The 13,251-nt window shown below is 38.6% G+C and overlaps 1 protein-coding gene across 1 annotated transcript in view; it reads left to right on the top strand.

Annotated features, from left to right (window-relative positions):
- The window catches only part of TESK2 (testis associated actin remodelling kinase 2), an 86,802-nt gene that overhangs the window by 31,978 nt on the left and 41,573 nt on the right, over window positions 1-13,251 (top strand). Inside the window, exon 4 of the mRNA XM_075508654.1 lies at window positions 8,135-8,183. Within this exon, the coding sequence (XP_075364769.1) occupies window positions 8,135-8,183 (49 nt within the window). The remainder of the gene's footprint in view (window positions 1-8,134; window positions 8,184-13,251) is intronic.

The following is a 13,251-nucleotide window of genomic DNA, read 5'->3' as shown; positions in this document are numbered from 1 at the left end:
ATAAACTACACTTGCTTTATGAATTGCTTGATTTGAGGCTTCTTCAGAGAGTTGGTTCTCTGGTAAAAAATACTGCCTTTTTCTTATGTATTAGGTAAGTACCCTTGCTGTGGGGAGCAAGGACATTCCTACAGAAATGCAAATGAGAAAACTGTATTTAGTTTTAGTTTATTCTTTTATTGAATTTATTGAATAATATTACACAGTAAAAACTATTATATTTCTTTCTGTAGCAGATAACGTGGCGGTTTTGTGTGTTAGTTATGTGTCATTGTATTTTTGGTTTAAAATCACTTACTGCAGTGTTTCCAGTCCCTTTATACCTGGGAGAAGATTTTGCCCTTTTTAAATGTTACCTGTCTATGTATACCTGTATATATACACACACGCATGCAAACATCTGTATTTATGTTTCAGAAACCTCTAAATCATTGGTGCTTCTACTAGTGTTGTAAAAATTAGTTTAGGACCTATTTCCCACTTTAGAAACACATTAAAAATAACATTTGATAATAATTTTCTTTTATAGTAAATTGGTGAGAGGTGAAAACATCGTGTTGTCAAGTAAGAGCAGCTGGAGTAGTATTGCTGAGAGGTCACTAGGAAAATGTTCTACAACAATGTGTTCCTGCTGAAACATTTTCTGGGATAATTTTTGGAAATTTTAAGCTTGTATTAGTATTTAAAGGGAATGATCCTCTTCCAAGAAGTTCTAATGTATAACTTCCCTTTTCCAGGGACTATGAGCTACCTCAGTTTGCTGTTAAATGTTATTCTCTTCACTTAATTTCTCTCCTTTTAAGTTCTTCCTGTATATTACTGAGTAAGCTGTTTTGTCACTAGCATCAAGTTTAATTATTTATTGATTAGTCATGGGATCTCCTCCACTTGGCTTGAAGGTGTACTCTGATTTTATGTAATATATACGTCTGAGCTTCTTCAACTTCTGTAAGCTCTAGGATTACCTACTGTTAACTTACGCTGTAAACAAGTTAGTTTCCTTAGTGCTGATCTGTTGTTTGCTGGTAAGGATACCAGTGGATTCTTAGGCTGAAATGTTGACGTCATGTGCAGCAGTTAATTTTAGCAGGTAGAGGGCTGCGAGGCACTCTGATAACAAATGGCTTTTAAAATTATGAAACTGGATAGATACTGGCTTTATGGCATCCAAAGTCTGCTCTCAACCTATTTCAACGTGTGCAGTTCAATTAATGTTTTAGAAAGTGAATGTCAGATTCAGCAGCGATGCATTTACTTTAGTATACTAAAATCTTCCTTAATCTGGGCGTGGTTATGGTTTTGAACATCCTGATGCTTTAGTACCTAAAATTTGTAACTGAATCAATGTTTTTGTCCTAGAACTCTTCCCTGGTTTATATGAACTAAGTGATATGGAAGAAAGAAGAGATTCCTCTTCCTAGTGTATTTGATAGCCAAAAATAATTGGTTTTGGGATATTGGGTATTTGAGGATATTATTGAGGATATACCTCAATATATTATTATCCTCAAAATATTATTGAGGATATCCTAAAAATATTATTGAGGATATCCTAAAAATATTATTGAGGATATCCTAAAAATATTATTGAGGATATTATTGAGGATATACCTAGGGATATTGAGGTACTGGAGCGTGTCCAGAGAAGGGCAGCGAAGCTGGTGAAGGGTCTGGAGCAGAAGTCTTATGAGGAGCGGCTGAGGGAGCTGGGACTGTTTAGCCTGGAGAAAAGGAGGCTGAGGGGAGACCTTATCGCTCTCTACAACTACCTGAAAGGAGGTTGTAGGGAGGTGGGGGTCGGCCTCTTCTCCCAGGTAACAAGTGATAGGACAAGAGGAAATGGCCTCAAGTTGCGCCAGGGGAGGTTTAGACTGGATATTAGGAAATTTTTCTTCACCGAGAGGGTTATCAAGCATTGGAACAGGCTGCCCAGGGAAGTGGTTGAGTCGCCATCCCTGGAGGTATTTAAAGGACGTTTGGATGAGGCGCTTAGAGACATGGTTTAGTGGTGGTTTTGGCAGTGTTAGGTTTATGGTTGGACTCGATGATCTTAAAGGTCTTTTCCAACCTATATGATTCTGTGATTCTGTGTTGTCCTTTGGATGATTAAAAACCCCATCCCTTTGCCAGTGCCCCAAAATACATAGCAACTTTTTACAAGCTATCCATTCTGTTGTGCCTACAGTTAACTTCAAGATGTTATTGCAAAGATTCTTGTATTTTTGCCATGGATTGCACTGATGTGAATAATAAATATTGCTGACTATTTGAAACTGCTTTTGCTTCTGTGCTGTCCATATCAACTCATTTTCACAGTTACAGATGCCTTTTAAGGTTTTTATCCTAGCCTGCAACCACCATTCTGGAGTGTGAGTTTGTCAGTACTTGCTGACTTTCTTCCATTCCTTAGCTCGGTAGAGATTACCTAGAGGTAGGCCTGCGTTCTTACCTTAGTGATACCTCTGTACTATTTTAGGAGATGGAGTTGTGTCACTGTGTTTCAGTTTCCCTGCTTCTAATACTTGGTGAAGTACCAGTCTGGTTATTTAGGCTTTAAAAATAACTTGTGTTGCTGCACGTGGAGTGAAATGCTAACTTTAAATATCCCTACTCATTTCAGTATTTCTGTGCTCAAATTCTGCTCTTGGCCAGCTATGTAGATCCATCTTCATCACTCAGGAGAGTGATGTAAGTGAAGAGCTTAGTTTTCACTTACCAAGTCCCCAGTAAGTATACCATCCCCATGGTAGCATCACAAAGATTCTAGTGGTCAAATACATACATATATATAAAATACATATTAAAAATTTTTCTAATATATTTTCCATCAAGACAATGAGAAACTGCCCTCTATTAAAGGGATTATTTTGGGAAAAAATGGAACCTCTTTGTCAGCGTGTTAAGGATATTTTGGAATAGAGGACTCCAGCTCTTGCAGCTGCATTGGCATGATGGTAAGAAGTAAGAGGATTTAGAGTTTATTTTTTTTCTCCCTCCCTCTTCCTTCCTATTTCAATTGGCAGATGTGATTCCAGAGGCAGAGTAGATTTTAACTGTAATGTAGTAACTATTTGTTCAGTCGCTGGTGATCATAAGAAACTACGTATGAAAGATCTGCTTTTTTTGGTTTTGCTTTTTTCCCCACGGAGCAGCTTAGGGACATTTTAGGAGTGGCTAGGGCAAAAGCAGACTAATGGTGTTCATGGAGTGCTCTGTTCTGTTTCTGCCATCAACCCCATCTCATATCATCTCCTATCTTCACATCACTCCTGCATGCAAGCTAAACATGGAGGACTAAAATGCTTTTCGGCCTCTGATCTACACTTCTCCTTGCCCTGGGTGTAGGATGTGCTGGCTTTACCACATCTTCCATCAAAACATATGGTAAGAGCAGGAGTGGAAAAGTGAGCTGAGGTTTGTACCATGCGATGTTTACTATAGCCACTTTAATACAGGTTGACTGATACATAGTAAGACTGTAATTGCTGGGGTTAGGGGAATCAGGTTTGGCACATTTCTTCACTTCCTTGCTAGCTTGTGTCCCATTTAAAGCTCAGTGCTGTTCAAGACTTGGGTTAGATCTGGTACCAGGGTTATGAAAGGTCTGGTGTATGGTTGTAGATGTTTTTCAGTGCTTTGCTGCTTCTCTAAATGCTGATGTGCTGCCATAGTAAGGAGTTTTTACCCAAATCAAAGTAAGAAAATAGGGCTGGAAAGGACTCCAGAAATCTCCGTCCTTGTGTCCTAGGCTGGGAGCCTTAAGGCTGCAGCCTGAGAGAACCAATACCTTTTCATTCTGGTAATGTTTTACAGTTTGTTTTTCTCATTTTCACAAATGAAGTGGTGTGCTAACACAGATTCTCCATCTCCTGTGCTGTCTCTTAAATTAGTATATCTTCATTTTGAGATAGAATTTCAGTCTTTAATATCACTACTGTTTGCATGAAAAAGTATTTATTTATTTGATCTGTACCTTGGGGACTTCATTTAAAACATTCTGTACACAGAAAGCCTTAGCTCATGTCTTAAGTGCTCTCATGGGAGCGCTTGGTGATATTGCTGCGTGTTTGGGAGTGAGTGTGCAGGCAGATTGACTCATTGATTAAATCCACCTTCTTGTGTGCGTGCGCACACACCAGTGAGCAAGCAGCGTGTGTATTACATGAATGTCTTTCAAGGAGAATTTTATTTCATCTCCTTTCAGACAAATCTAGCACCATGGGAACACAATACCATTTTTTTTGTGTGTGTGTGTGCAGTTTTCTCCTGTCAAACCTTCCTCTTTATGAAATTATTTGTGATTGACTTTGTTACAACAGGCAGAAGGATGGCTTTTGTCTTTTAACATCCTTTGTCCTGTATTGAACAGTGCTTTAACAGAAAAGAAAGACTTTTACTTCTCTCTGTGTAATGTGGTTATCAAAAAGGAGTATTTTAGAAATGCTGTGCACAAGACAGGCTGTATGCGTTGTTTATAATATGTTACAGAAGGGACAGATGAAATGCCTTACCTCTATGTCTTGAATCAAAATGCAAGTGTAGAAAACTTAAAATACATTTTTAATCGAGCATGGTGCCTAAAACATTAAGGAAGGTCTTAATGCAGACTCAGTATTCTTACTCACCCTCTTCATTCTCCAACAGTCAGTGCAATGAAATAAGCATCTGTCTCTTGACCTTATTTCTCTTTGTGTTACTCAGCTCACATGAGAGACTTTTGCATTGATGTATTTGGTTTGTTTCTTTCTTTTAATGTTATCATCAAACTGCTGAATTTTCTCATACAAACAGTAAATTTCAGAGGACATCAATTTATTATGTTGGACTGTAGCTGTCCCAGGTTTATCCACAGAACAGGAACATGTCCCAGTGAAGTTCTTTTAATGGGAAATGTGTTCAATGTCTAGATGTCCACAGTGGCTGTATAATCTGGATATTAGTTTTGTTTGATTTATCAAGGAGGCAAAGATTGCAGGCTGGGGCTACGGTTCTTACTCTCCCCCTTCCTGTCCAGAATTTTCTCCCTTGCAGTCAGACTGAACTGAAAGCAGTTTGGGCAACTGCTGTTAACGGACTAAGAAATATCCAGAGTACCTTCTCTTGCTTTTGTCTAGGAGGGCAGGTATTACAGACTCATTGAGGAATAACCTGGTTTATGGGAAGAGACTTCCAACATCTGAACATCACTGACACTTGTTAGAAAGCATTTTGTGGTGGAAATATGCTGCGCTGTATTTAGTAGGGTGGACTCAAATAGCATCCTTCATATTTGCAGCTTCTGGGGAAACTTTTCCAACCACTAGATACAATTTTGGAAGTGCTTCAGCTTTCCTGATAAAGCCAGATACACTGTCTTGAAAATAAACCTCCATAAATCTGCAAATGGTCTCCTGTTTAGTGGATGACTGGTTCATTGAAGCTTCTTCCAACTAGAAATGCTTATAGGAAGTGTAACCTTTGGCTGACAAGACATTCTGCTGAAGTTCACCTACAAGCACATTTTGGCTCTGGAGACAGTGCGTCTAGCCAACAGGAATAATCTCAGCTTCCTATCCACAGAACTTGAAATCTCATCTGGGGCAATCTCAGAAATTGAAATCTTATGTTAAGCCTTGCTTGGTAATTGTATTTCCTGGTAGCAGCTGCATGTATTATCTTTTAGTGAAAATGCTTTCCAACAGTGTTTTGTAGCAGTACTTGGCTTAACCAAGAGGCTTATTATTGCTTGATACATCAGCTAAGACGAAGTTTTCCAGGAATTTGGATCACTAGAGGTCTATTCTATCAATCTATTTTCCAGAGTCTGAAAGCTGAGATTCTTGACACAAAGTTTAAATGGTTTCAGTATGTTGCTTGTAAACTCATTAATTCTGTCTTTATCAGTGTATCTGGTTTCTCTTTTCCTGGGTAATAACTTCTAACTATGTGGGGTTTATAAATGTATCTTTCTGTCCAGCTTTTTTCCATGAGATCATGATATTGAGCTTTGTTTTTAATTTCTGATTTAAAGTTAGAAATGTATGTCTGTTTCCCAGTAGAAAGCCTAAATGTTTAAGAATTTTTGAACTCTTACTCTTGGTGTCTTTTCTGCCTTAAGTGTAGGTTCACAAAGGTAATGAATATGTTTCCATTGAGACTTCTCTTGACCAAAACAGGTTGGCAGAAAAACTTAAGTTCTACCAGTCTTTGGGTGACAGTGATATTTTTCTTGTTCGGTAAAGATGAGACAAGAAATTTAATTTTGCCAAAATTTTGATAAATTCTTAATTGCATGCATATTTTAGAATTAAGTCAAATACAATGAATTCCTCATTTTAAAGTAATGTATACACCTTTACAAAGGAAGAGTTGATATATAGATGAAAAAATTATTATTTTTAATTACTTAGTCTCCATTTTTTTTAATTAAAATACTGCAGTACTGGGTTAACCTGTGTCATTAGCGTGTTTCATAAGAGAGAAAATAATACTTTCAAAAGTTGTCTAATAGTGGAACTGATATCTTGGATTTTTTTTCCATTTTTGCTTGTGAATAAAGCTATTAACAGCATGCCCGATAGCTCTGGAGATTTTCAGAATGCATTAAGGAAGAAACAGATTTCTGCTCTGGAGGAGTCTGGATTTCTTAGTCTCAGGAAGCTTAATTTGTCAAGTTGTTTACAAAAGTGTTCATATGCAATTCCTGTATGAAGTGAAACTCAGGAACAGCAATGTTTTGAGTGGATGGTATATACAAAAGAACCCTTCTTCCCTTTCCCCTGAATACCTGCTTGTGCCCTATTGTTCTTCATTAAACAAGAGGAATTGGACTTTCACTGTCTCTCAAATTAAAATTTGCATATTTAATTCGGGGAATATTATTTGAGGTGAGAGCAGGCAATAGACGTTCAAGTACAGGTCCTGCTTCTTTGGTTATAAAAACAGATTTCCACAGCTCAGCTTATGCAAAGGACCTTACCTATATTATTTTTCTTCGGCTGCTTGTAGTTTACCAGTCAGCTGTTGGACAAGAGAACAGTGAGGATCATTCATTTCTTCAAAAGAAGCTTAGCTGAACTAGTACTACATGTGTCTTGCATCATTTTGTTTTTAAATTCAGAAGTGTTTGAGGATATAAAAGGTCCTTTTCCTTCAAATTGTTCTCCACAAGATTCCCCTGTCACATTTAATGAAATCATGCCATTTCTGCCCCTTGCTTGCAAAGTGGAAATTTCTGAACATTGTGGAAATGACAGACAATGTGGTTTTGCTTGTTGAGACCAAAGTCTAACTGATAAAACTGAAAACTAATTAATCTAAAAAGAACCAATACTTTAACTGTGCAGGGAGGGCTCTGAAGTGCATATTATTTAAGTTTTACTGAACTTTCTCATGGGACATGTTTACCGTTAATATTAATTTGCATTTTGTCACTTTTAAGTTCAGCTTGTAGGGTGGTAAAAATGAGCTTTCAGTTGTTCCTTGTATGTTAAATGTATGGTACATTCTCTGTCGCTTTCCAGAAAAATCAACGGTGACAGTCATTACTATTAACAGCAGGAGTCTGAACCTTGTGCAGCGTAGGTGACTTTTGTGGAATGTGTGTATACTGGGTACTGTTAAAGCTTGCTTCAAACCAAGTGTTGGAAATAGGGGGTTGGGAAGGGGAAGTATACTGCACATATGTGCCCTCATATTCCTGAGTGGTTAGAAATGGGATAGGAAGAAACATCTTTATGCTTAAGCAGCAAAATGCAAAGGGAAGTAATTTTCTATTTATGCAGACCAACAGTGGATTACTTGGCTTAAACTTTCTTAAAACAGAACTCTGAGGCTGTTCCTTGCTGCGTAAATCATTATATGCTGGCCTTTGCTTATAGTCAAATTAGTAACTTTCCATCCTGAGTTTGAGCTGTCTCCTGTGGTCTCTTGGAACTGCTAATTCAGATTATATTGTAGCATAGATGCATTGTTTTGTTTTGTGCTGAGATGTTTAAATAATCAACCTTGAGGTATGCAGTATCTGTGAGGCTGAATTTTTTCTTGTTCTTTTTCCTTCTTTCTTGGCATATCCAGTACTTCTTAGTTTCTTTAAAGAAAAAAAAAGAGGGGGGGAAAAAAGCCCAAACCACTTTTCTTTTCTTGTTTCTTGTAGGTTTATGGGTGTCTGTGTGCATCAAGGACAGCTGCACGCACTTACTGAGGTAAGACTATTTCATTGATATACATACTCAGTACGAAACAGTTCTCAGGCCAGATTCTGCAACTGCTGTTCACCTTGAGTGATAGTTTCTTTTATGGTGACTAGTGAGTTAATCACATGCTACTTGCTATGCAGTGGGAAGACTGCAGAATCAGGCCTCAGAACTGTACTTCACTCATAGCCCTTTTATGTCTTTTCTCATCAGAAGTGCTTATTAGGATGAAAAAAAAATCACAGTAGGAACATAAAATTTCACTGATAATCTGAATGAGAGATGTGGATTACTGTTGAGCTGCCCCTAAATATTTTTTTTTTTTCAGTGACATTGCATTGTATTTAAGTCTTATTTATACTCTGGTTGTGTGTGTTTCACAGGTGAATGAGGGACATTTCAGCTGGGTGATATTAGTGTATTCAGTCCCTACCACTTTCTTATTTGGAATAACATCAAGATTACAGCTTAATCTGGGTCCCATAAACAGGAATTATTCCATTGCTCCTATACCCTGGTCAAGGTGTAGGTATCAAATGAGAAACTGAAGTTTCCGTTCATGTGATTCTTCCCACCAAGTTTTACTGGGTTGTATGTTTAATCCCCCTGTAAACTGCTCAGGAAAAACAACAAGGGGCTATTCTCTTGTTAGGAATAGCGTTGCCTGTTTTGAGTCAAAATCAATAAAATGTTTTTCCTGCTGTTTTAGTTTGAGTACAGATTGAGAAGAAACTCATGTTTTGTAAAGTTAATGTTTCTTATTTACTTCTATTTTGTAGGAAATGCTCAATTAAAAGATTAACCCTTTCCCACCCCCCAAAGACAAGTATGTTATTAATTAGCAATTAAAACAGGTTCCTGGTATGCTTGCCAAGAGCTACTGTAAAATGAGAAGATCGGATAGCTGTATGCCAGTTATCAGGATACGCGTGGCCATCACTTCCTGTAACTTTCATATGCAACTCTGAAGCAAAGATACACATGTGTGGGCTGTGAATTTCTTCACCTTCTGGGGTGACAATTCTGCAATTCTAGTTCTAGCTCCTATTAGAGTGATGCACACTAGTTCACAGTGGCCCTATTTCTAGTGTAAGAGCAAAGGTAAAGACACTTCCAGAAATTTCAAGATACAGCACGTGTGAGGGGTCCTTTGATATGAGAGGGACAGTTTATTTGGTCTTTTCCTCCCGCCCCCTCTGTGCTCAGTAGAGGAAACATTTCTAAGATTTGGCGTTAGAGGGCTGGTCAAGTCCTTCAGGCAGGCTTTGCCAGCATTATTGCCAATTTCTTTTGGACCTCTGATCAGTTAAAACAGGGAGGCTTCAGGCCCTTCCACTCACTAAACATGTCCTAGAGAACATGGAGCTTCATAACACTTCGTTGTACTAAATCTTGGCAGATCTTCCTCAGTGTGGTTTTTTGTTGTTTGTTTGTTTTTTCCCCCCCTTCATCCCAGTTGCTTGCCATTTAAACATCCCTCCCTACCCAGAAAGCCAAAAAAATGAAACCAGCACAGATGCTTCCTCATGGAGAGCTAACTGTGTAGCTGCTTGCTTTGTTCAGCTATTTTTGAGTTCCTGGCAAGCAAGTAAATCTAAGAAAGACTTCAAAGAGTAACTTTTTATAGTTATAATTCAGAATAACAGAAGAGATTCCTGAAACATCTTGAGACCAAAGAGGAAAAGTTTTCGACTGAAGAAGGTTGCTGCAAAATTTTGAGAAACAGAATGGCTTTAGTGACATATTATAAAAGTACATGTAGTGATCACTGCTTTTCTTATGTGGACCAAGGTGGACATTTAATGCCTTCAATAGGAAAAAACACGACTGAAGGCCATCATAAGCTGATGTTGTAAGGAATCCACACACAATTTTGTCCAATACAGTAGTTGTTCTTTGGTTTTACAGAGCTTTTAAAACTTAAGAGCTGTGTATGTTCCAAGTGGGTGGAATTAGTTGTGTTTTCTGGCAACAGTAGTTGCATTTTTCATCTTGAAGTATGTGTAAAGTAATAGTTGAGTTCTGAAGACTTCTGGAAGTTAGAGAAGGGGGCTGAAATGGCTAGCTGAAGGAATTATTAGTAAGATGGACATGGTGAATCACCAGTTCAAATATAGCCCAGGAGGATAAACAAATCAGCCACTGTCTGCTGGCTTTTTTCAGCTTGTGGTCCAAAAAGGTGGTCTCCTAGCTTCCAGTCCTCAACGTAATTGATACTAGCCTGATGCTACTAGCACTCAGAGAACTTCTGCCAGGGTTTCACTTCTTTGGAGATGAAACTGTTGATTCAGAGGCCCATTGCTCAACAGGTGTCTGAGTCACTACAAGGAGAATCCTCTCTTGCTAGCCTATGCTGGACCTGTTCTGTAAGGAGCTTAATTATCCCTTCTTGTGTTTTGAGAGTATAGTTGATGATGCGCCTAAGTAAAAGGGATACAGCATCACTTGGAGCTTATGTCTGAGGGCATGATGGAAAATCATGTTTATTTGTATGTATATGTTTCCATGACAGAAGAAGTTGAGAACTCGCGGCAAATGTTCGGTGAATGGATTTAGACGACTTGTGCTTAATAGCCTCCTGTGCTATTAACAGGCAGAGCAACAACCACAAATGGTGTTAGAGGAGGCTTGAGGATTTTATAAGCCTGTTAAGGGGCTACATTAGTAATATACAGGACTTTGTTATTGGAAGGCAGGGTCTGAAGCATTACAGATTTCTTTTCTTGCATGTTTAAACATACGGGAGGCTAAACACAGTGGATCATGCAGAGCAGGTTTTTTGCTTGAGAAAGGTGTTGATTGTATGTGGGCCTTGGGTTTTTCCCTTTTGGCAGCTTTTTACATTGTTTTAATTGTCCTCTCTCAAGTGGCTTTTGTTTTTAGAACTGTTGGGTAAGAAGCAGTTTCTGTTTGTTCTGTTTTGTTTTTGTTTTTTTCAAAATAAGAATGGAATTGTTTAATTATAGACTGCACTAGGACTTTGGCCTTGTTCTGAATCCACAGTCTTATCAGTTTTGAAAATCCAATATTGTTTTCGAAGTTCTACTCAAGCCAGAAGCTATGGCATATGCGTCTTCTGAAGTAGTTCAGTATCTATCCTTAGAGTCACAGGGACATCTATCCTTGCAAGCACATAGTTAAGAAACATTTAAGGAAAGTGAAGTAGATGCTTTAATAGGTGTACCACTCAGATGAGTTGGCAGGTGTTAGACTGCCTCACTAACTTTGAGCTGATGGGCACAGATTTGCTGTGCTCATTTTCTGTATGAACCAGGAACTGGGTATTCCTTTCTCAGTATTCAGCTCTAATCTGTAGCTAGTGGGTTGTTTCTGTAGCTACAAGAATCTGCAGGGCTTCCTGCTGTACTTGCATGCCTCTCCAACTTAATTTCAGCCTCTCCTTCAAGCCTCTCTCTGTTTTCCGGCCACCTTCCTAATCTGACAACTCTCTATTCACTTCCATTTCTTAATTTTCTGGCACACAGCATCCTCAGACTTGGAGAAACTTGCATAGTAGTACAGGCTCTGGTGTCAGTTAGCATGAGATGCTGCTGAGCATTCAGAAACCAGATCTGAGCCACTGCCAGGGGGTTAGCAGACAGCATACACTCCAGGGGACATGAAGCTATGAGCCAGTTAGCATGGAGCAGCCAGGCTTAATAGCAATAGCATATGATCTGATTCCATACACATTTACCATGGAATGGATGCATGAGCAAAGCACCCATTTTAGATGGGAGGCAAACAAATTTATTTGTGCGTTGCAGGTTCTATAGGCCTATGCTATTACACTGAAGCAGATAACATAGCATACAGTCTAGCATGTAAAAGCCACTTAATACCTTTTTGCGAATTGTAAATTATTTGTTGAACTCTGTTAAGCAGGTTTATCTGAATTTCTAAGAGAGAGGTCAGGCTAAAATCTTGTTATAATTAGATGTGTATATATATGCACAGAACAAGTCATACATCTTGATAATTCCTTCTTGAAGGAAATGAAAACCCTGACAGCTGTGCATATAGAAGATGAGGAAGGGAGAGTTATTATGTGTTGGTTGGGATATCTTGAAATTGCTTTGCAAACAATAGCTAATTGTTACACAGAAGTATTATGTCTACTAATTCATACTGGATCATAGTAAAAAAGTGCACAAATGCTCTGCTGCCACAGTCTGAAGCTGTAGCTTTACTTGCTCAGTGTGGGGTCTGACATGCATTGGAGCTTTCTCAGGCAGGGAGCAGGGCTGTGGCAGTATGATAGGAACACATGATCTATGATGGAGCAGTGGACAGTATTGTTTTAGCCAGCAGCTGGATCTGCTGTCTGCCTGACATGCCTCTCCTGCAGTCTTTCAGTCTTCCTCCTTGCTGGTGTACTACCTAGTCAGTCCTTCTGATTCTATCCCAAGTATCTGGTGTGGTATTAGATGTTTCACGGGTCTAAGTATATTTGGGCGGCCTGGGCTTTAAGGTGCTGTATACATGGCATTGGAACAATGGTGAGATAACTAAGGGGCGAGCCAGCCTTTCTGTGCACCTAGCTCCTCCTGTGCATCCCGTTTGGTGAGTTCTCCTTATCAGCTGCTTCATGTATTGCACTTTACAGGTGCTGCGTGCAGAGGTGCATGAAAGTGCCTTGAAGTCTAAAATGTTTCCTGCATGCTCAGTAGTGTTGTCTGCAACAATGCATGCTAGCAATGTATAGTATGGACAACAGAGTTTAATGCAGCTGTATGTGGCAAAAAGTGCTGTAAGAAAAATATCTTGACTGCTGCTTTAACTTTTTTTTAAGAGAATCCACAGAATTCTTTGAACTTGTGCACATTTTCAGTTCAATTAATTTTTTTTATAGCTGTGTCATAAACCCCAGGAAAAAAATTACTACGGAAATCCTTCCAGACATGTTAATTTTTATCTTTGGCAAGATAATTGCTATTGGACAATTTTAACAAGTTGCACCGTAATAGCTTACTGAATTTGACACTGCTGTTTTTACCATCAACCACAATTCATTGTTTTGAGACAAGAATGCTGTTATGTAGCAGTTTGGAAAAGATTTTTTTTTTTTTCTTTTTTC

Source organism: Mycteria americana, chromosome 7 (genome assembly GCF_035582795.1).
Source record: "Mycteria americana isolate JAX WOST 10 ecotype Jacksonville Zoo and Gardens chromosome 7, USCA_MyAme_1.0, whole genome shotgun sequence".
Classification (NCBI taxonomy): Eukaryota; Metazoa; Chordata; class Aves; order Ciconiiformes; family Ciconiidae; genus Mycteria; species Mycteria americana.
This window is presented reverse-complemented; position numbering and strand designations above follow the sequence as displayed.